This window comes from Motacilla alba, chromosome 2, assembly GCF_015832195.1.
Source record: "Motacilla alba alba isolate MOTALB_02 chromosome 2, Motacilla_alba_V1.0_pri, whole genome shotgun sequence".
NCBI classification, from domain to species: Eukaryota; Metazoa; Chordata; class Aves; order Passeriformes; family Motacillidae; genus Motacilla; species Motacilla alba.
In genome coordinates, this window is record NC_052017.1 from 103,092,596 (window position 1) to 103,114,488 (window position 21,893).

The following is a 21,893-nucleotide window of genomic DNA, read 5'->3' on the forward strand; positions in this document are numbered from 1 at the left end:
AATTTTAAATACTCAGTTCAACAGCTGCTAAAATATAGCTCCAAAAACTGTGAATTCATCTAACTATGGCCACTAATATTTTTAGGCCAAGCCCTGAAGTGCTACACTGATCTTGAGAGGGAGTGTTGCCCTCACACTGAAGGGGGCTGGTTGGTGCTCGCAGACTAAGTGGGTGCAGGTAGCATAGATAAAACTTAAGAGATGGGAGTCAGTCTGATAATCAGGCAGTGCTCCAGACAGGAGCAAAGTCCTTGGAAGTTTCTGAGTTACTTGTCATCTCCAACAGCATCACACTGCTGTATCTGATCAGACTAATGTAACCAACTTATCCTGGCCTGTGAGCAATCCGTGATATTTCAGAGGAAATGTAAAACATAACTCATAGTGTGATAAAATACCTATGAAAGGAGTTGCCTTTTATGTGATGTGAGTCAGTGCTGGTCTTTGCTTTGAGCCATGAGAGCTGACTTAGTGCTCAGCGACTGCTTTGCTATCATAGTCCTTACTCCTATCACAGACTTTTGCTCCTGAGGACAGTGAGATCCAGACCTTTCATGTTCAGAAGAATAATGTTTCCTTTGTACATTTTAATTTGTTGTTTTGGTTTGATAAAATGTAAATGAAATGCATGGTTTAACTTCTTAATGGGCAACACATGTAGTGATTCATACTTGTGGATCACCTTCCATGAGAAGCCTGGAAGGCTGTGGGAATGCCTGAGCTGAATGCCTGTAAGCATTGGGGCTGTTGTATGAATGGTGAAGCCAGCCAACACTTCAAATGAAGCTGGTGAAGACAAACCATGGTACTCTGCAGAAGGAAAACAGGATGTTCTCTTGTTCCTTCCCTTTCAGTGGGCAAGACAATATTCTTCTGTGTGCCTTAACCTTCCTAGGCAGTGATCACAATGACTTACAATCCTAAACCCAGCTCTGCAGAGGTGGAAGAGGGAGGCAATGAAGAAAAATGAAGGAAAAAATTTTCTGAAACTAGGGAAATTAAGAGGAACTACATACTACCGGTAGCTAAAATTAAATAAGTAACAACACAAAATACTGACAGGTACTAGAAACAAGGATGCTAGACAGGATTATTACATTCTTTTAGACTGACATGAAAAAATAGCCAGCATTAGGAATAAGAGAGTTAAAAAGGAACATCAGTTTTGGTCATAGAGACCAATGGGCTAACACTCTTTCCCATTTCTCCTTCTTCCTCAGATAAAAATAAAGTAAATGTATAATTTGGTCTCCTTGAAGTCTCACAGTTTCCCTTTGGTCAGGATATCAGCAATTTCTCTTACATAAAAAATTTCTGCATAAATTTCTTCCTTGTTGACTTCCTGCAACTAAATGGTCAATTAAATTATGCTACAAGGATCATTTCCCTTGTGAGACCCCTGAAATAGAAGAAAATTTTCCTCTTTGTTTTTGGTTTTTGTTTGGTTCGTTGGGTTTTTGGTTTTGGGTTTTTTTTTTCATAATTTGCCTTGGTTAGGGCAAATACCTCAGCAGTTGTCAAAGAGAATAATCTGAAATTTGTTGACTTGCTATGAGAATCAAATACTAAGGAAAAGCCAAGGACTGAAATCTAGAGGGCATAAAGACCAGGGGAAAAAATATCACAGAATCACAGAATATTCTGAGTCGAAAGGGACCCACAAGGATCATCAAAGACTAACTCATGACCCTGTGCAGGACAACCCAAACTGGATATCTAGATTTTCACGAAGTCATGATTGTCTTCCAGTTCTGTAAGTGCATTTTAAGTCCAAACATTAAATAGTTTTTTCATTAATATGAAGAAATCACAAAGCAGAACAATTTTGCTACTGTTGTGATCAATACTAAACAAAAAACCCACACCAATAACAAGCACCTCTCACCCTTGTTTTTGGATCTTCTTTAAATCCTTGTTAACATTTCCTTATTGTAGCTCATTTCAATTACTAATCAGGGACCTTTTCAGGGACAATCCTAGTAGCCATGTGAGCCTAAAAGAAAGAGAAAGAAAGATTATCATATGGATTACTTGAGGCAAGCTTGCATGTCAAAGTAGAAAAAGTCAGTTATAACAACAGCAAAATAAAAAAGCAAAATAATGACTGAACTGCTAGTTTTAAAACAAACAAACAGACAAGGGAAATTCTTTCGGCACTCAACTTTCATCCCATTTTGAGAGGGGAACTACCTCTCACCTGATCAAAATTTGCGCTACAAGTGACTACAAGACAATCAACTGATGACATGCAAACTAAAATTAAATGGGCCTATTATCTGGAGGAGGGGTCTTGGCAACCTTGAACATGGTATTTTAGATTAAAAGAAAAGGATTTGCATTGAGGAGCATGATATTATTTTAGTCGTTGCATACAGACTGGATGCCTGATTCAACTGTAAAAGTATAATTCACAATAAGCTCTTTTAAATTGAACCTGGTATCATGTACAAAACAAGCACTGTAATGCACATTTAGAGAAAAACTGACTTCCTTCTCAATCTTAGTGTTTTAATTCACTGTTGTAATAATAAATGGAAGATTAAATTCAATCTGAAAATTGGATTACAAAAATAAATGAAATGTTCATATATTTTTGTTTGAGCTTTTATAGCCTTGTTGGATTTGCTCATGCCTTTAAAAATAATTTATTACTTTATTATCTCTATTGTAATTGAACAAAATTATTTATACTGCCTCTGAAGAAGCCAGGCACACAGAGTTTCATTAGTTTGCATTAATAAGTGAGCACATAAAACTTGAATAGTTTGCAGTAGCAGGGAGCCAACTACAAATGAACAAACATAAGAGTGCAAAGGTTTCTGGTCATGATGGGTGACATGTGAGCATCTTGAAACCTGAATATGGACCTGTCTGAAAGTCTAAATCACATCATGAAAAGATAACTCTAAATTCATTGCAGTTGATTTTTCAAGTTCAGAGTTAGTTTGTGTGAAGTAGGGTATTATTTGTATGCTAATTTAGAAGTTTCCTTGACGGTAGTCCTTATGTTTGACCTGTTCTTTTTCAGACATTAACCTGTTTTACACTTAGAAAAGTGCAGTGGAACCCAAAATTCGAAGGCACCCATGATGTCTTTACCATTCTACCAAAGACACCACGAGCACTATGACCGTGCGTACCGCCACAAAGCACTGTCATCCACTGTGAGCCAGTACCAAAAGGAGACAAAGAGCAAATCTGCCGTCTATGCTCAAGGATCTGCAGCTTACGCCAGGGGCTCTGCAGCCTATCGCCACTCATCTGCAGCAGCCTTCAGCCTTGACTCCTCAGCAGCTTACAGCCATGGCTCTTCAGCCTATGACCTCGAGTCGGCAGCCTACAGCCATGGATCCACAGCCTACGACCGCTCTGCCGCGCAAAGCAAGAGATCTGCTGCCTACAGCCTTGACTCGGAGTCCCTCAGCACCAGCTCAGCTGCCTACAGCCATGCATCTGAATCCATCAACAAGCTGGCTGCAGCCTACAGGCTGGGATCTGAAGCCTACAGCTTTGGGTAAGATTATCTGTCTTAGAAACAGCATCCTGGTAGAAAAATGTCCAACCACTTCCCATTGAAAGCAATGGCAAAACTCTCCTCCTTGTCCACATCAAATTTCCCTATAACTTGGCATTAATGTATTTTCCTGGTCTGGTGTTTCCCTTTGGCTTTGGCAATGGGAAGGACCACGGTCAGCTTAGTTTGTTGTACTAATCCATGTGTGATGCTTGGACTGACATAAGAACAGCACTGGCAATGCTGATGAGGCTGAGCGCTGACATAGTCACACTCCAAACTGGTTAGGCATGAGCTACCTCTTCTTCCAAATTGTTTAGCCACATTAATACAGCTGAATTTAATATGAAGAGTTGAGATAGATTTGGATTGAGGCTGTCTCTTCTCTGACAAGGTTGGAGTAGTACAAGAACTCAAAGCTCTTCATGCAAGTTTGAATTGATGTGTCCACATATTCTTCTTTGGCCTAATAGTTTTGCTTGCGCTGAGTGATTCAAGAAACTGTAATTTTCACACTGTATATTGCTTGAGGCATACTGTTTCCAAACCTGAAGTGTCCCATCTTATAAGAGAAGAGCAGCTATGCTCAGCTCGTATTTTTTTTTTTATTTAAGATAATAAATATTGCTCAAGCAAGCAATTACATTAGCATAATATTTTTGCTATAATAGCCTCATATTATTTGTATGCATATATCTCAGAGATTTACAGAAATTAGAGAAGTATTAAAGTAAGATTAGAGCAGCTGTTAGCAATAGAGGAAACAATCAACAATTATAGCCCAAAACACCTGCTTGCTGTTATATTAATGTAAAATTAAGAGTATCCTTAGCAGAACTGATCAAAACTTGTCCAGCAGAAAATTTAAATTTTGAAGACTGAATATGCTCCCAGGACTGTGGATAATGGTGAAATCTTGGCCAAAACCAATGAAAGAAGGACTACATGTACCACAGTAAATACATTGTGATTTCAGCCTTCACTGAAATCTTGGCTTTCAGGAAGCTCAGGGTCCAATCTCTATTTGCCAGAGTTTGTTAAGGCATTTGATCCTCTGGCTGTTACAGTCAAGGTGAATGACTTTACTTGATTCCTTACTACAAGAAAGACATTGAGTTGCTGGAACGTGTCCAAAGAGGGGCAATGAAGCTGATGAAGGTTCTGGAGCACAAGTCTCATGAAGAGCAGCTGAGGGGAATACAGTTATTTTGCTGGGAGAAGGGGACACTCATGGGAGGCCTTATCACTCTCTACAGCTGTCTGAGAAGGTAACCACGCAGGGCTTGGTCTCATCTCCCAGGTAACAAGACAGGATGAGAGGAAATGGCCTCAAGTTGCACTAGGGGAAGTTTAGGTTGGATATTAGGAAATATTTATTCACTGAAAGGGTGCTCGGGTATTGAAATAGGCTGACAAGGGAAATGGTGGAATCATCATTCTTGGAAGTGTTCAAAAAATGTGTGGCACTTAAGGACATGGTTTAAGAGTGGGCTTTGCAGCCCTGGGTTACTGGTTGAACCTGGTGATCTTAGAGATTGTAATTGATTTTATGATTCTGTAGCTGGTTGTCTTAGACTGGGTCATATCCAGGCTTTGCTGTTGAAACAATTTTACTTGTTCAGATAATTTACCACTGAGAAAGCAGTGAGAATCTCATTTATAGTCTGCTGGTGAAAGGAAGAAAACTGGAGGTGCTGAGACTGAGGGTTGTGCTTCCAAAGGGTGCTGGGTAAGGGAAGATATCCCAAATTTCTACAGCAGTGCAGCTGTGCCTGCACTCTTTGCTGACCCTAAACTGAAGCTTGCTTCTTCTTGAAGAAAAGGTTCTCATAAAAAAAGAACTTCAGATTGTAAAAATGATTGTTAAAAAAAAACTGTTTCTGAGTCCTGCTTACAAGGACTTCAGCTGTCACACAAGTTTTTTCTGAAACCTGTGTGTTCTAATTAAGAATAACTCTAATGTCAACAGTGTAATATTGAAGGAAATAAAATTGCTTAGTTGACAGAGAATTTAAGACATTTTCAGAGGTTTTGTTCGAGATAAAAATTTTTGGTTTAAAGTAGCATATTTGCATATATAACACTTTGTAGTACAAGACTTGCCAATAGTTTGATCAGAGATAAGAATGTCTCCGCTGCAACTTCTTTATTTCTGTGATCCTGTGATGGTATTGGAGAAAATTCATTGCTTCTGCCTAAAACAAGGACTCTGGAGATTAGATACATGGGATTCCAAGCTCTCTTACACAAAACTTAATGAACACAATATTTCTGAATTAAAATCTCAGTATTTAACTTGGGTTTAAGGTTAATATAGCCTCTATGTTGGTATTTATTTCTTTTTTTGCAGCTCATATTTCTGCAATTTGCAAGAGGCAAAGTAGAAAAATAATGCAATTCTGCAGTTAAATGTCATTCAGATTTGAAGGAATTCTTGCCAAGTTTGTACTGTCTTTCCCAGATAACCCAAAATACTTCAAGAGGTAATGTGGAGACATCAAGTGTTACTCAAATAAATTAGGCAAAAATCAAAGCCTTTCTGTTTTCATCCATATGAAAAGAATGGTATAGGAAAAAAAAAAAAAAAAAGAGCCTTAAAATTCTTCCAATTTGCTAGAAGTAGAAAAGGTTGAATTGAAATGCTGTATCTAAATGACCTGAACAGTAGAGTGTTTGCTTGAAACAAGAATGGACACACAAATCCAAATCCAGACAAAATTTTTCAGCTAACAATTGATGATTGCATATCAGTGAATATTACCATCAGATGTAGATTTCTGCATAATGGATATAGTTTTGCAGATAAACACCTTTAATTCCAACAGGAAATCTCAAATGTTAAGTTTTTATTCAGTTTATTTCTTATTTTTATCTAAAGTAGCTTCTGGTAAACTTATAGTTATTGCAAAATTTAAGTCTTATCCTTTTTTGAAGTCACAGTACAGGAAAGAGTTCATGAAGCATTGGTGTTGACATGCAGTTCGTGCTATGTGAGGAATTTATCATGGGGAAAGCAGTGGAGAAGGACTAGAACTAGGTAACCTGCAAGACCTTGACCTGGACCCAGTTCTGTGGCATTGAAGACTCGCTTGAGTGGAAAACATTCCCAGGGTGTGAACACAGGCAGTTTGAAGGAGCCACAGCTTGATTTTTCAGGAGGATGAAAAATTTTCCCTGTGCAAGTGGCCTGTCCCCCACATTTCAAGTCTTCTTCACACCACAACAGCTTGAGGAAGTGCAGGGAGCAAAATGAAAACTGGCAAAATCAAGAGCAAGTATGGAAACTTGCAGCTCTGCTGGTTGCAGTTGGCCAACTGGGCCACAAAAGGAAGGGTATCTCACTATGGAGAGGTTGTCTCTTCACACCCAGCACTCCACGCCAGCTCGTGGGGCTGTGTCTAGCCAAACACTTCTTCTTTGGCTTCAGCAGAGGCAGGAAAAGTGGCATGTGCTGCTTTCCTTGAGGCTCTGTTCAGGTGAGGGATGTATGTCTCCCACAAGCCGATGTTGTGGCCAGCCATGCTCTTCCCCATGCAGTCCTTGGTGCTGCCAGCATGGGCAGGTTGGCTCCTGTGGGAAACTGGCTCCTGGCTCCTTCTTCCACAGCAGTGCTCATCCTCTGTGGGCTCCTGAGAAGATTTGAGTCAGATCTGCCAAAGCTGCTTATAGACCTACAGAGTTGTCAACAGGGCTGATGGATTAAACTCGTTTAACTCTTTTTTGTGGAAGTTTAGTGATTTGCCTTTGCTCAAACTTTCACTGCTTTTCCATGTGTTATTCACCTGTCTAGCAGTATCAATAATCCCATTGTGTCTGTCACAGACTGATAATCTGCCACCAGAAGGGCCAGACACCTGCTTAGAAGGGAAAACAGAAGTTACTGGTGTGGCTCAGGCATTTGCATGTATTTTGCAGGTCAGGCAAAACAGCAAAGAGGACATGGTGTAATCCAGGTATACCAAGCAAAGAGAGGAAAAATGCCTTTCCAAATTGCCATTAATTAGACTGCCAGGGAGAGCTAATGCTCTTCTGAGCAACACTGTAACCAGGATCAGGACAGGCCTGAGTAAATAATACACTTCCAGAAATATTAGAAGACCATGATCTTGGCACTGCTCATCCTTTGGTTTATTATAGGTGAGGGTTGAGAAACTGGCTTCCAGATGTCATACCCAAGCGTGGAAATTGTTTTAATGAGACCTGCTATGTGGAAACAATTCCCCTTCAAATAAAATTCTTGTGGAAGCTGTGTTAGGGAATATTACCAGCAATATTGCCTGGGCTTGTGACAAACCTGTCAGCAACTTAAAATTAATACAGTCACCAGAGAGCCTTTCTCATTTTTAGAGGCTGAATTTAAAGAGTTCTTTGCTGAAAATATTTTTTTTTCCTTTCCTATATCTGGGTTTGCCAATCCTCTGTCTCCTATTTACAGTAAATTAAAATAGTGCATATGAGGAAAAAAACAGCTGCTAAAAAGAGAGCCTGGACAAGGCCTTGTGGCTAATGGAGCTTCTCCAGCAGGTACAGCTGGTGCAACCATTGTGTATACCACTCTCTCTTTCTGCTTAGGACAAGATACATGGTTTTTTAGAGGTGTAAAAGAGCTTCTGTGTGCCTTTTCATGCAGGAGTGAAATAACTAAAGAATAGAGTGTTGTGGTCTGCTTCCAGAATACATTTTTACATCCAATGGGTGCAGACTCTCTTTGGGCAGCGTGGGAAACCTGTCCCTTCAGGCACAGAAACAAGGGCAGTGCCAACATATTCTCTGTCTGAGAATAAGACCTCAAGACAGAACGAAAAATCTGTTTGGGAGTTGCAGATGTCCTGCACAGTGTTTTCTTTAGTTCCTCTTTAGGCTAGAGGGAAAAGTTAATACCATCTGTTTTTTACATCTCTACAGAACAATGCCTGTGCTTTTCACAACTCTAATGAAAAACTAGGAAAATGCTGGCATTGACATTTTAACATGCTGGAAACCACCCTGAAGTAAGGATAGTAGGCTTAGGTCACCAACCTTGATAAACCTGTACAGATAATATCTGATCTGGAAAAAAAAATACATATCCTAGCTGGGCATATCAGATGAGGCTGAAAGATGTTAAAAGGTCATGGTACTGTTCCTCCCTATGAAACTAGAGAGCACTGATACCCTGCTCTTGCTCCTCTGGGGAGATTCTGTTCCACATATCAGGTAAAAGGTTGGAATGTTTTAACATAAAGGGCAAGATTTTAGAATCTGGTTCAAGAAACAGAGTCCTCCTTTGGGCCACCTAAATAATGGTTTTAGGCAGGATTTTGTTTTTGTGTTGCAAAGGAAGAAATAAGGCAGGATTTTGGTTTTGTGTTGCATAGTAAGAACATAGGAAAACAGGGAAAACAGGGTTACCTCATGATAGAATAGTGTTTAACCTATTTTCTTAAGCAAAGAGCTCCATTTGAATATGTGTTTCTTCTAGCCTCTATCTAGCTCTGCCAGAACCGAAGCAAATGATAGAATTTAGAAAGGAGAAACATCTTCTACTGCTTCAAATGTATTCATCTAATCTCTTGGTTTATGCAGTGCAATTCTAAAGAATATTTTGGAGTGACTCTAGGTATCCCTCTGAAAACATCAGCTGGGTGCTCTGGTATGGTCATGAAGGTGAGATATTCAATTTCAAACACATGGAGTGTGAGTGAAAAAACAGCCTCCAAACAAAGAGAACCTGTAGCAATTTACTTGCCTTTTCAAATAGTTTTAGAGGGATATAAATGAAAGATAGGAAACCTCCACTGCCATACAGGAAAGATATCAACAAAATACCTAGCAGGGAGTGATGGGAACTGCTATATATGCTTCCCATTAATTTCCTGAATGAATGTGTAATCTGGACCTTAAATGAAAAATAAACTGACTGCAAGGCCAAACTCTCCTTTAGGAATAATGTGTTTGTCTGGATTTAGCAGTGTTGTAAATGCCTGAGCTGAAATTTTCACCACATTTCAACTACATTTATGAAAATAAAAACTTCTAGACATTTTAACTGAAGTTCAATTGGTACTGTGATGCTTCTTGATCCAGAAACAAGTAGGCATGAAGTGGCCTCCTAACAGGTTCAGCCTAAAGCTCTGAGGAAATCTAATGGCTGTCAGAGTCAAAATTCCAGGTTTGACCCATTTTTAAATAGGACAGGAATAAAAGTCACCTGCTAAGTAAAGATCTGCAGCTCCTTACAGACTCTAGTTCAATTAAGAAAAGTAATGAAAATAGTTTGCCTTTGATGTTTCTTATCCCTTATTTGATGAGTTCTCCCAGTGCATTTGTGGTTTGCTGTAGTTATTGCACCACATCATTGTCCAACCCAGAAGTAAGGCCGTTGCACACCTCATTTCAATGTGTCTCTCTCTTCCTTTTTATTTTACTTTTTTTACCTTATTTATTTTATTTTATTTTATTTTATTTCGACTGTTCCCGAGTGTTTTCTGCTTGGATTTCTGTCCCTAAAGCTGGATCTGCCTCTCTTGTACTCTGTCCCTGGCTGTCCTGGGCAGTGCCTGGTGTCGAAACCCAGAGCCCACAGCTTCTCTCTCCTGTAGATGTGGTCTGTGCCTTAGCTGGCCCAGTGGTGCCTGATATGGAAAACCCTTGGCCCCAGTCCTGCAGTGTGTGCCACAGTCCCTAAATGGCTGTGCCTTCTTTTGTGTGGAAACCAGGTTACAGGGAGAGGAGGGAGGAAGGAGATGCAGTGCAAGGTTGCTTTTACCCCCTGTACTGAGTGTCTCTTGGCAGAAGTGCTGCAGGCTTGGTGATGGCGGCACCTGGGGAGCACAGAGGAATTACATTAAGAAAGACAGAGAGCTGGAGAATGGGAGATTGATTTAACAGGAACTGGGTAGGGAGAGAACTCAGTCGGGGCAAAGGGGTGGACACAAAGAAATGAAGGAAGGGAGGACAGGAGAATGAAAGTGATCCTGTGTCGTCTCACACACAGTCTCAGTGGATAGATTACTGGCACACATTTTGGAAACTAAGCACTCTTCTTGTGTTGGTGGTGGTACTTTTGCAGGGATACAGCCTAAGGAAAACATTAGCCCAAGGATATAATATTATATTACATCATGTATGTGAAACATTCCCGGGGCCCAGTATTAGCATGGGGTTTGATATATGTGTACAGCGTGCTGTGTGGCGACACCAGTGTAAGGTATCCAGGGTGTGGGAAGCAGGTTATCCCCGACAGAGGCACATGTCAGGGCTAACAAGCCTTGCTGAGAAACCATCATTCTGCTCCTGTATCTGCACATATAAGCAGGGAGCTCATACTGTGTAGACAAATCCCCAGACAAGAAGCAGACTCACATGTGAGTTTCTGTGGTGACGTTGCAGGACAGGTGAATAGATACTTTGGGGATTTATTAACGGCTGACAAATAATTAGCATATTCCATAGATATGGCAATTGGAGATGAGTTGCTTTGGCAAAGGAGGACCAGGTGTTTCGAGCTTTGTTTACACAATTTGTGACTATGTTAAAAATTAACCTAAAGTGATTGCCTCAAATATGCTTCATGCTCTTCAGAACCCCTCCCAGGCTGGTGAGGATGGGGTGGGGGGGAAGCTCTTCCTCCTTTTCAATCATCCTCCATTTATCTGTGCTATGTTAAATGGTGCTACTTCACTCAACCCTTCCCACTGGAGTGGTATGGGAGAGCAGTGGGAATGGCAACACTGGTTTCTGAGCAATGTGGTGCCCTACAATTTCTGTAGAGAGACTTAAATGATCTTCCCAAGTCCCAGCCCAAAAGCTATTAAAAGTACTTTGCTACCAGGTATATTGCTTACTCTATCTATTTAGATTTAATACCAAGGGGTGTACGTGGTATGTTTGTAATGATGGGGTTGTCAAAAGTACACTTACTTATGTGTTTAATTAAACTCTGAAACTATGGCTATTAAAAATTTAAGTTCTTGATTACAAAACAAGACAGCAAAAAGTTGTAGTACTTTAATTGTATTTTTGAGTGCTTCTTAACAGCTGTGTTCCTGATTTTAACAATATGATTTTTATTTCAGACAAAAAAATTCCAACTTAATGATAGAAGATCAGTCCTATAAGATGAGTCCCAAAGCAAAGAGAGCAAAACAGAGTTTGATATCAGAGGACAAAGAGAATGAAGCCTTAGACTACTCAGTGCCCATATTCACAGGACGGTATGTTCATTTTCATTTTCTTTGGTATCTTATTTCTGACATTTTAATAACAAATTATAAAATAACAAATCCATTAATCTGTCTTTACACTCATGGGTCTTATGGTGATAGTTTGCACTTCATATGAGTGATAAAAAGGAAAAGAGAAGTCAACTGACTGGCAGAAAATTGGACATTGTTCATCCAGAGCCAGGACAAATGAACCTACATGTCTGGACTTTGTTTTGAACACATTGTCAGGACCACTTTCTATGAAGTGAAAATATAATTAGAACCCTGCCTACTGGGAACCTGGCGAGCATGTTGTCCACATTATTTAGCTTATTCTTTTGGTTTGAAGACTTGTTCTGTAATCAAATCTCTCTTACCAAGCATTAAACATAGAAACAATGAAACAACGTGCTAATATCTTGTCCTGGCACAGGGAAAACCTGGAAAAAAACCAAATGCTTTCTCAAATCCATTGTAATGATTCATACTGATCTCACGTGCTGGTGGTATTTATTGCATGGTTACTACTGATGTAATATATCTTACTGCAGCAGTGTTCTCAGTAAAGCTGAATGTGAACTTTATGTGGAAGCCAGAACCATCAGCAAAGAGGCTCCCCTGCCCTTTTTGGGGTATGGCATAGTGATTTTAGTGGGAGTCTCCAGCAGTTCCAGACAAGTCACTTGTTCAGATTAATACATACTGGGGAGCAGTGTGGAAAACTTGCTCCTGGTTAGAGGCCAGGAAAAAGTTTACTTGCCCACCTGCAGTTGAACAGAAACCTCCCTTCAACTTGTCTTTGCAGCACAGCATTTTTTCAGGGGACACATCCAAGTTGTTTGTGGGAGCCAGTGCTTTTCTGTCTACTGCTTCATCAACACCCAAAGGCACTTCTGCTTTTTATCCAAACTTGTGGTTTCATGTGAACTGAGTTCCAGCTTGTCTGTGGAGGATGTTATTGCTCTGGCCTTTTGAGCATTTGTGATGCTTTTGTGACGGGAACAGTAGTTTTGTTTTTTGTTAACTCCCTCCCACTGTCTCACAGTAATTTTTTCTCACCCCTTGTACATTCCTATGTTGGTTTCACTGCTCTTTGATCCAACCAACATTAAAAAACACACTGCTGCCTTTTTAAAAAATTGCTTTGGAGTTTCATCAGTATCTTCTGTTATAGAAACACATAAAAATATGACAGTCTCATGCAAAACTTGAGATAACATATTCTCAAGGCTTCTCACTACTTTTGCATCTCAGCCAGTGTTTATACTTATGTAGCAAATTTGCAGCTCACCATCATCTGTCTCCCATGCCCCCAAGCACAAATATCCTTCCTTTTTATTGTATGTTGAGTCTACACAAGTAAAATTTATAGTATTGGGCAATAGTTGAAAAACACTACTGTTGATTAGTACTTAGCTTTTTTACAGGCCTCTGTGATCTTAGCACATTATGTTAACATCTTAACAAATATTTTTAAATTATTTAATTTCTTTTATTTTTTAATGCATACAGTAATATCCAACTCAATGTGATGGAGTGTAGTTTCATTTATTTGTGTCTATAAAATATTTTGGGGTCCTGTTTGGGATCCTACATTAAAAGGTACTGTCAAATTCTTACCTTTTTTACCTTTTTTTTTTTTGTGTGTCAATCTTACTTTTTTGCTTATGGCAATTCAGAAAGCTGTGTGTGGTTTTCTGCCAATGAAATGACACAAATTTTAAATTTTGTTTTGGGATTTTAAATTTTTTTAAAATTAGTTTAAAAGAGCAAATGGTGACTGTTGAGTGCTCAATTCAACATGGCATGAAATGCTATCTGGTTTAGGCTTTTCACTGTTGGCTCATGACCACATGCCAAGACTGTGGAAGTTGCATGCTGCATTCCTCTCAGATATTTATTTTTGTTTGAAAGATAACAGCTGAAGCCCATTGAACCATGTGCATGCTATATGTCATTCCCAAATTCCCCAGTGAAATTGATGTGTTGTTTCCCATGGGCAGAGAGCTGCTAAAAGGAATAGTTATTTATAAAGGTCATCTCTCTGGGGGTTTGTTGGAGCTGGGTGACCTTCAGCCCTGTGTCACCATTTCCATTATTTAGTTCTACTTCAGAACCCTCAGATTCTGCTGTAGAAAAAACCACTTTGCTAAGATTATTCACTTAGCAACTGATCCTTTTAAAAACCTTTTAAACACCTGGGCTAATCCTTGCAAGAGAAAATTGTGGACAGCCAGACACTATTTTAGACAGTAAAACACCCAGAGCTTGATGTAATGCCATAAGTGCTGAAGTTGCTGAATGTGGCTCATGGAACTATTTGCAATCACTAATAAGCCTATGCCAAAGGACTGTAGAAGGCAGATGCCCTTAATTATAAAATTATATTTTGCCTGTGACATTTGGGGTTGGATCTGCTTGAATCTGTTTGAAAATAATTTTCTACTGAAACCCTTGAGACTTGACTGTAAAATCTGCTCTTAAATGGTACAGTTTGCTGGTTTAGTGCATTTGTCATTTCAAGGAACATGTTTCTCTTTGATCTGGGAAGATTATAACAGGGAGAAATTATTAGAAAAGCTAAATATTTAATACTGTTGATCAAAAGCATCTGGGGATTACAACCAGATGGCTAGGATGAGTTCTATTTTAGTCAGAGGATATTCATCAGCTCCCAAAAGATGCTTAATGTCTTGAGGAACCAGTCTGTACTGTGAAGTTGCTGAGATCTTAACTAATGTAATTAAGGAGGAAATAGTATCAGTTTGCCTTTATATAAAATAAAATAATAAAATTGCCATGAGTTCACTTTAAATGAATGTAGGCAGCTATATTAATATTCATTATACTGATTTTTTCAAAATTGTTTTAAAAAATCTCTTCCATATATCTGCAGCTTCAGGTGATATTTGTAGGGACAGCTGATGTGCCTAAGTGGAGGGAATCTACCGTGCCACTGATTTCTTAAGGATCATCCTCTTAAAGCAGACTGAAGCACGGAAGTTGGGTTTGAGGGTAGTCAAAACTCTATGCTGTTAAGTAAGATTTTTAGTCTTTTCAGCAGTTGTTAAATGTAATTAAGTTTACAGCATTCCACTGCTTGACTGTCTTGCATCTTACCAAACTGACTTCAAGATAAGGGGCTGGACACTTAATTCTGAGCTTGAATTCAAATTTTTAGTATTGAGATGTGCTGTCAAATGCATAATATTGGCAATCTTAAAAAAAAACAAAAAAACAACTAAACATTTTTCCTTCTATTTTTTGCTTTGTAGTAGTGGTGTTTCATGACAAAAGAGAGGCTGTGCTTGAGTGCACTCTAGAAACAGTGGTGATTTTTCTATAGTGCTTGCAAGATGGCACTTAATGAGAACTTAAACAGAATTTGTTTTTTTCAGTGTGCCATCTAATGTTCCCTTACAGTAACTAAATTCAGCAGAAGAATATTGATGCTTCATAAGTCAAGGAACTCTCATTGTGCATGCACCACTACAGCAGCTGTAATGTCCTGGCAGTGCCAAAACAGTGTGGTTTCAAAAGTACATCCACACGTGAGAGTGGAAACAAGACTGCACCCACTGGGAGCTCTTTGTGTCTCACCTCTGTACCAAGCCCGAAGAGGAGACTTCCAGAAAATCCATAGTTATCTTCCTGAAAGATAATATAGGATGGATTTTTTATAGCATATCTAAATTGTATAGCATATATAGCAATAGAGGATGGAATTTTCGATGAACAAAGAGAACTTTTTGTTGTCTACAGTTATATAGGGTGGGATGGGGGGGTTAACAATTAATGAATGAGGATGTTGGTTGTTATACAGCTACAATTATGTCTTGCCCCTTTGGCAGTGCTGTTACAAACACTGCAGCTGTAAGTTAATACCTTGAAGATCTGTGGCTGTGCCTTACACTCATCTTTGTAGTGATGGAGATAAAAAGCCACAGCAGGATAATGTTTAAACTTAAAATGTGTATGGCGTATTTAGAGGGAGAGGCCCTGAAAATGGCCTTAACTTTGGACAATGAGATACTCAGTCTTTCTGCAGAATCCCTTCCATGTTTCTGCTTTGAATACATATGAGAGTGTTGTAGCAGAAAGGTGTTGGCCACTGTAGCGGCTGATTTGGTAACACGTAGAAATGGAACGTGTTCTCAGCATTTTCCAATGGGATTCTGCTTTCTAAAAATTCTTTCAGACAAGTGAATATCAGTGGTATCACAGACACTGAAGAAGAGAGAATTAAAGAAAGTGCTGCATATGTTGCCAAGAGGAACCTTTTTGCTACAGGGGAAGGAGTTAGTGTCAGCAAGGTGGCCAAGACAACTTCTGAAGAGGAACATCATGAAAAAAAATCAAGGAAAGTGGCGATCCGGGAGTCTGCTGAACGTGTAGCCATGAAGAAAACGGTAAAAGATTAGAAATTAATACTTAAGCTCAAAAATAAAATTAGTCCTTTTTTTTTGGTGTTTGTAAAGTGCCTAGCACACCAGTGCCCTGATTTACTTCATGGGCAATCACAATAATGGTAGTAATAAACCTAAGTACTTTCAATGGAAATCTCTTGAATTACTTAAAAGTCTTGTTATCTAGGTATCAAATGGAAAAGGAGAGAGGCACTGTGCCCCAGGTAGGCACCAGGAATGCTTCTGCTGTGCTGAGAGAAAAGGACAGAGTAGGGGACCAGGGAAGGCTCTTCGGTCATGCCCACGCCTATTTAAATGGCGCAGTGTCCTTCACCTGGAGGATGAGGCAGCTGCTGGGCAGAGAATAAAGGTGGCTATATATATATATATATATATATATATATATATATATATATATACACATACACATATATATACACATATACATATACACACACACACACACATATATATATATGTGTGTGTGTGTGTGTATGTATTGCTCATAAGTAGGTGAATGGGTAATTTCTGGACTTTTTTATGGCCTGAGAACAAGCTTGTCCAAAGTGTTCACCCCAGAGTTTTAAACATTGGGTATAACTTAGGGTAAATTAGGTGTAAATTAGGGAAGAAATCTGGAACTGAATCTCTAGTTGTGTGCATTATTGCCCAGCTTCTTAAAAAATAATTCTCAGAGAATTGTTACAAATATGTTGGGACCAGACAGGACATGTAAATGGAAATATGTTCCATTTAGCAAATATATTACTTTATTTCTATTACTAAACTACTTATATTACCATATTATACTACCCTATACTAATACTATATTTTATTATTTATTGTCTCGACCAGATGAATTGGAAATATGCTTAAAAAATATCCTCATGATATAAGGTCGGAAAGGGTGCAAACACTTTCAAAGACAAGGTTAAAAAGTGAAAATCATCTCAAAAATTGAGAAATTGTGAGGGTGAAATTGGATAACAACCAATGGAAATTACTACACACAGAAGGAAAAGATAAGTAAATGAGGAATGCCTGGTTAAGTAGAAATACCTCAGGATCTGAGAGTTATAAAAGATCAGTCAATTTTATGACAGTTGTATTAAAAAAAATACCAATCTAGAGTATTATCAGTAACACGTAAGGAGCAGTTATTTAATTGTGTTGGAATCTGTTGGATCTATGATACTGAGCAGTTGCTGATGAATTTTGAGGACAAATGGAACCTGTCCAGTACTGAGAAACCAGTGTAAGGAAAACTGATATTGCCCTGTTTATAGAAGTCCTCTTTCAATAATCTGAATACAGGGACCTGTAATTCTGCATATATTTGAAAGTTAGGGCAGAAAATAAATCATTTCGTTTGCAGAAAGCAAGATTTATACCATATTAGGAGTTTTTTTCCAGCTCTGTGGATAGTCAAGCAGTTAAACCAGTTACCTTGGGAGGATGAAAGATCCTGTCAGGAGGAAAGGTTTGAAAGTAGTTCTGTCAGAGATGATCTAGGCATAGAGAGCCTAGATCTTTAGATCTAGAGCCTAGGATCTTTGATATAGCCTTTAGAGCCTAGATCTTGTGCATTACAGCACAAGTACAGAAGACATCTGAGTTTCAGGCCTATTTCACCTTCCACTCTGTATTTAAAATAATAAATAAGCAATTAAATGTGGAATATTATTTTAGTTAGAATAGTTTTGAGGGGGAAAGCCCTGTAAAATCAAATCTAGTTATTTTGGAAGGAGAACTTCTGGAAAATGAAAACTTCATTTTCTGTGTCCAGGTGAGATAAATACATTAAGTGTGTCTGGATGTTTAAAAAAAATTGCAGGAGGGTTTGCCTTTTTCTTTTTTCTTTTTATTTTTTGTGTGTTTTGGGGTTTGTTTGGTTTTTTTTTTTTTGTTTAGTTTGGTTTGGTATTAATAATTTGTGCTTCTAACTGCTGCTATAATCAAGTGTATAATAAAATGTTTCTTTTCCAGCTAGAAGAGACTCAGGCATTCCATAGAAAGTTGAATCAAGATAAACTCTTACATGCTCCTGAGTTTATCATTGAGCCTCGTTCCCACACTATCTGGGAAAAGGAAAACGTTAGATTTAATTGTTCTGTGGCTGGCTGGCCAGAACCCCGTGTTACATGGTAAGTGTGTATTCCGGGCACTGAAAGTCACTACTTTAATAGAATCTGGAGTTATCTCAGTAAATACAGTCATTTTTCTGGAAAGATTTATGTTAAAATAAAAAAAAAAATCAGGTACTGATGGCAGGACTGTCAAACACTTTTCAAGTCACATTGTACCGAAAAAGAGCAAAACATTAAAAAGAAGTAATAATAATAACAACACAAAACATTATATAATTATTATAGTAAATTAATTAATAGATTAATATTTAAAATATTTGTATAACAGCACTAGGAATAAATAGAACTTTTTTTATTTGGTAGAGACATCAAATATATTCCTTCTGTTGACGATTAGGGAAAAATAGCAGTTTAATAATTTATCATACTATCTTTGATAATGTTTTCCAAATACTTGAGTTCAGTTCTACAAATGACACTAATGTCCCTGAAGCATTAAAGCAGGCTTTGGTCAGGGGCAAACGTTTTGACAGCTGAGCAGTTATAGTGCTGAATCTCCATTAAATACAAATCCCTTGATGCTGTGAAATCTCAGGGATGATGATGTGTTCATAGCAGGCACATTGTCAGTGTTTGAAGTCAGTGACTTCAGGTAGATCTGGAACCACCCAAGTAAGATGAAAACTTTGGAAGTATTTTGGAACTTGGAAACTTTGGAAAATTTTACAGAATATGCTGAGTTGGAAGGGAAACATCTACTATATCATAATGTTATGTAATAATCATATATTGCAATTTGCTACTTGAATTGTGTAAGGGACCCTACATTTATTTAGGTCTTAAAACCCTTAATCTCAGGGCTTGCCAAAAATTGCTATTAAGAGGTTTATTAATAGGCCAGAGCTGAGTCCACAAAGACACTGCTCTATCTTCTGGGACTCTGACAGCCAGGCTCTGCATGGACACAGTTTTCCCATCCTGTAAGGGTTACAAGTGCCCTGTGTTCACATCCCACCTGGAGAGGATTCCAGACAAACCCTTCAGATCTGGTCTCAGCTGGATATAAGCAATGGTCAGCTGTGCTCATGGCTGTAATCCAGCTCTGTAACCTGAATCCTACCCAAGAATTCAAAAGCTGGGTCATTTTCACTTTGGTTGAGATTCACCTTATCCTCAAAACCTGACATGGTTAAACTGAGCCTTCAGCTGTCTGTCTTTGCTCTCGCTGTGAACCAGCCTTTCATCTAAGTGCTAAATGTGGATGGTGGAAATTAATACATCATTTTACTGTACATCTGAATTCCAAAGGGATTTCAGTTTGCCACAGGCTACTAATGGGGAAAAAAAAAAAAAGGAAAAGAGATCACATCCTTTTCAGCAGGTGTCTTTGCTCTAAGATATAGAGCAGTGCTGACCTGGATCTGTCAGCTTTCATTCAGCCTTTCTAACAAAATGTCAGTAGAATATTGCAAATAGTCATTCTTTCTATAAGCAATGAAGACCTTTTCATGCTATGCCTGAAAAACTATAAAGCTTTATGGACTTTCTCTAAAGAAAACCTGCCTGATGCAGCTGTTCTGACTCCCCTGGAAAAAAAAAAAAAAAGCATATGGAAAACCCAGGACATTTGAAACCAGTAGCAGAAAGCATAAATTATCAGTGCCTAATGACAGTGAGAGGTTGCAGTCCCACATTAGCTAATGACTTGGCTGCTCTGGAATTTGCATTTCCAGAAATAACAAGTGGTCCTTCTAACACGAGTCCTATTCTTTCTGTAGATGAATATAAATAAACAAAAATTGAATCAATTACTTTTTACTAACCTGATAATGAAGACAGAAGACGCGAAAGTCGTCTTGCTGCTGGCATGACCCAGTAAAAGCTTGTTTCTGCACAGCACCCCATGCTACCAAACAACTTTGCTGCCATAGGATCCAAGAGTTACCCAGCCCTTTGGAGAAAATTTAAAGATACTGTGGAGCTAAGTCCTGTTTACACAATTTGATATGCCCTGAAAAATATTAAGAACTGATGGCATGATTCTATTTTCTAAAATATTTTACACATTAGAAGTAATATAAAAATGCCCTGATGTTCCCAGGCAGCTCAGTCTAGGGGACACCAGCTCACAGATGAGGTGTAGAGTGGTGGTGAATGTATTACTCGTGCTGGGCTCATGTATTATTCATTGCCTAAGCCTGGATAATAGAGTAATGAGGTCAGGCATCTCTGCAAATTATTGATGTGCAAAATAGAGAGTACTGCCCTGCACTGAGTCCCTTTTCATAGACATTTTGTTGAGACGAAGATGAGGATAAAAAGCATCAGGGTTCATGGTCCTTACTCACTTAAGCACTTGAAAAACTCTCAGTGTATTAATATGCCCAAATATTTGTAGTCAGGGAAATATTATTTATTGTACAATGCTGATGGTGCTGAAAAACAGTTTTCAGATTTATTGTGGATATAACTTCAACTTGAGACATATTCAATATGTCTCAAGACATACTGATATGATAATATTCTTGGTGAAAATAAAATAGTTAATTACTGATTTGTTTGGTGAAGTGGGGCAAACCACTGACACCAGACCAGTTCCCTTTTCTGACTGAAAATCATGAAAGGCTTAAAATATAAAATATGAAATGAAGAAGCAAACTTCTTTCACTGGTTATCTGTTGAGAGAATAAAGATTTATTTAAGGTACATCAGAGTAAAAGATGCTTTCATCTACCATCCTTTATAATTTCATTTTCTTTCTATAATAAACCTTATGAAGAACAGGGAAAGCTATGTAAAGTAACACACTCTCTCCGGAAATTTTTTCTTTATGGTCCTCAAATCAGTGCCAAATGTACTGAATACAACTCAGAGTGCAATTTATTTATTAGAATTCTATTGCCAGTTTTTTCCGTATTTCCAGTGCCTGCTTAAGACAGGATTCAGACAAACATTTACTAGTTACACCATGTATGAATGAGTGACATTTTATGCAACAATTGAAGAGGAAGAATTTATCATGCACCACTCTTCTTCCACTATGAGAGTCTCAAGGTGTTTGTATAAATTCTGAAGTTAGTAGTACCAGCTCACCACTGATCAGTACTGGTTCATTCATTCCTTCAAACCAGGACAACTGGGAATTTTGAACAGTAAACCTTTCCTACCTAAGATACACCTGTGCCAGGAAACACTCATAGTGTATTCCAGTCTAACCCTGTTGAGCTGGAAGTAAACAAAAAAGTTAACTTTCTACCTGACTTTTTTTTTTTTTAATATAAAGGCCTTAAAAGTAGGTCAAACATGTAAACCAAAGAAAATGTTTATGGTAGCTAATAAGTAAGGAGGCTACAAAATTTTTATTTGCCATTTACAAAATTCTGAGATGTTGCTCATGTGACTCCTCCTTTCTTTTACAAGTAGCAGCATGAAGTTTGTGGTAATGTGAACTGATTTTCATCCCACTCCAGACTATTTTCATCTTTTAATTTGAGAATAAAATCTACCTGGGGCAGGTCAAAGAGAAAGAGATAATGGTTACACTTCCAGAGATACGTAATGTCTTCCCATGGAGTGAGACTACAGTTTATCAAGGAGAAATGATGATGTTCTACTGATGTTCTAGTTCAAATACCAAGCACTTGACCTTTTAAAGTGTAGAATGACTTGTCTTTGTGACATACTGCTTCTTTGCTTTTCC

The 21,893-nt window shown here is 38.4% G+C and overlaps 1 protein-coding gene and 1 long non-coding RNA gene across 7 annotated transcripts in view; one reads left to right on the top strand and one right to left on the bottom strand.

The window, feature by feature from the left end:
- Window positions 1-21,893, top strand: part of MYOM1 (myomesin 1) — a 77,927-nt gene that overhangs the window by 676 nt on the left and 55,358 nt on the right. For all 6 annotated transcript variants that reach the window (XM_038127246.1, XM_038127247.1, XM_038127249.1 and 3 more), the window contains exons 2-5: window positions 3,029-3,514; window positions 11,572-11,709; window positions 15,899-16,109; window positions 18,093-18,250. In XM_038127246.1, the coding sequence (XP_037983174.1) occupies window positions 3,087-3,514; window positions 11,572-11,709; window positions 15,899-16,109; window positions 18,093-18,250 (935 nt within the window). In that variant the 5' untranslated portion in view covers window positions 3,029-3,086. The remainder of the gene's footprint in view (window positions 1-3,028; window positions 3,515-11,571; window positions 11,710-15,898; window positions 16,110-18,092; window positions 18,251-21,893) is intronic.
- On the bottom strand, window positions 12,721-21,888 carry LOC119697094. The gene is made up of 2 exons (XR_005255723.1): window positions 20,017-21,888; window positions 12,721-15,351 (listed from the first exon to the last, which is right to left on the bottom strand). It is a non-coding gene; the product is annotated as an uncharacterized LOC119697094 (long non-coding RNA).